Here is a 2,104-nt window from a genome sequence, read left to right as displayed (position 1 = left end):
CTGACCCCTCTGTGTCCCCAGCTGACCTCTGACTGCTCTGTGTCCCCAGCTGACCTCTCCGTCCCCCTGCTGGATGAACCGTCTCGTCTTCCTGCCTCACTGGAACTACATCCCCCATGATGCCTTGGGGCGGGGCCAGGACAGAGGACACCTGGAGCTGATTGGCTCTCCTGACCTGCTGAGACCCAGAGCTGAGCTGGGATTGGCCGCTGGTCCGGGAGGGGCGGAGTCTGATGGAGGGGCGGGGCCTGATGGGGCGCTGAGCGTCAGAGAGGCTGCAGGTGTTCTGAGAACCAGGTGGGTCACCTGACCCCTTACTGGACCAGAACCAGTTAATTATTAATTTCCTCCAGTTTGTTAATTCAGTGGTTTCCAAACTATTTCTGGCTTATAAATAGCTGCCTGGTTGAACGATGTGTGTGCGAAGGGGGCTGTAGCTGAACATAGAGAACATCGGTAGCCTACAGGCTACATGCTAACAAGCTAAAGGTGATGTATTGACATTAGCTAGTCATCTTTTAGCTAACATTAGCTAGTCATCTTTTAGCTAACATTAGCTAGTCATCTTTTAGCTAWCATTAGCTAGTCATCTTTTAGCTAGCATTAGCTAGTCATCTTTTAGCTAGCATTAGCTAGTCATCTTTTAGCTAGCATTAGCTCCATCCAGCAGCTTCACTCAACAGTCGGTTAGTTTGGGGGAAAAACTGAAACGTTCTTTGCGTTTTGCTGCCATGATTCTAACACCTGTAGCTCCGCCCAGCAGCAGCAGCAGGTCTCCTTCTCCTTACAGGTGGAAACCCAGCGTCGTAGCGCTCATGTTGCGTTTAAAGGCGGCTCGGAAAAACAGGTTACCACATGTTAACAACGGATGAAACAGTTTTAACTGCTGATAAAAGTGACAGAGGACAGATATAGGAAGAGTGGAAACCCTACTGTATCATATTGACAGGAATAACAGAGACTTGGCCATTCAAAGGTAAAAACCAGAGCATTCAGTGTTCAGGTTTTGATTTTTTCATCCAGACGGCTTCCTGTCCCCCCTGCAATGGCACGGCGCCCCCTCTAGGGGGCGCGCCCCACAGTTTGGGAACCTCTGAGTTAATTAATTTTCTGTTTAATGTTTTTTCTGATCGGTGATCAAAGAACAGAATCTGCAACAGATCAATAAAAACAAAGATCTGATGATTATAGTTTAAATCATCCATCATTTGTATTTTATCCAAATAAATGTGATTAATTATTGATTATCGTTTATCTAGTTTAGATGAAATGATCATTTTTACTGTTYATAATATTCATRTTGCGGATATTTMATAGATTATTGATCAAATGTTTTAGTAACATTAATTATGGTTCCTGTCAGCAGCTGCTTATCGCCCCCTGCAGGTCACATCCTGCTACTGCAGCCTGGTTACTAATTATTACTGAAATAAAACATTTTATTAATGTTTTTATTGTTAAATGGAAAAGATCAATTACAGGAAATAGATCAATTACAGGAAATAGATCAATATCAACCCTGGATATTCAGGAGTCCAGGTGGATTCTACCTGTCCTCCTCCTCCTCTTCATCAGCAGATAGAGGTTATTAAAGCTGGTTCTGGTTCTGGTTCTAACCAGCCTCTCTGCCTCTGTCCCTCTCTGTCTCAGGGTCAGAGGTCAGCGGGTGTCGGTGTGGGGTCGGGTGGGCTCGGTGCGCCCCTTGCTGGAGGTTTCAGGAAGTTGCTTCTTCTTCTTCTGTCTGGAGGACCAACAGCARACGGTTCCGGTTCTGGTGAAGGTAGGCGACCCGGTGGGCCGGGACTGGGAGCGGGTCACTCTGTGACCTTTGTCCTCTCAGGTTTCTCTGTGTCCACCTGGCTGGCTGATGACATCATCAGGTGTTAGCCAGCAGGTAGYGTCCTGAGGATGTCGGACCACCTGGTGTTGCCATGGCGATAGGCAGCGTTGRTGACAATTTAATCAGCAACAATCTGCTGACCTTTGACCCTATGATGGTGATGCATGGCTCTGATTGGCTGCCGTCTGGATGATGTCACAAATACCCAGCTCAGAGAACCAATCACAGAATAGAGCTAATGGTGTGTGTGTGTGTGTGTGTGTG

The 2,104-nt window shown here is 46.9% G+C and overlaps 1 protein-coding gene across 1 annotated transcript in view; it reads left to right on the top strand.

The window, feature by feature from the left end:
- Positions 1 to 1,863, top strand: part of ctc1 (CTS telomere maintenance complex component 1) — an 8,885-nt gene extending 7,022 nt beyond the window's left edge. The window contains exons 2-3 of the mRNA XM_017303608.1: positions 50 to 297; positions 1,651 to 1,863. Coding sequence (XP_017159097.1) covers positions 50 to 297; positions 1,651 to 1,825 — 423 coding nt within the window. The 3' untranslated portion in view covers positions 1,826 to 1,863. The remainder of the gene's footprint in view (positions 1 to 49; positions 298 to 1,650) is intronic.
- The last annotated feature ends 241 nt before the right edge of the window (positions 1,864 to 2,104 follow it).

This window comes from Poecilia reticulata, unplaced genomic scaffold (genome assembly GCF_000633615.1).
Source record: "Poecilia reticulata strain Guanapo unplaced genomic scaffold, Guppy_female_1.0+MT scaffold_806, whole genome shotgun sequence".
In the NCBI taxonomy this organism is placed as follows: Eukaryota; Metazoa; Chordata; class Actinopteri; order Cyprinodontiformes; family Poeciliidae; genus Poecilia; species Poecilia reticulata.
Note: the sequence above shows the minus strand (reverse complement) of the source record. Positions and strands in the feature narration are given on the sequence as shown.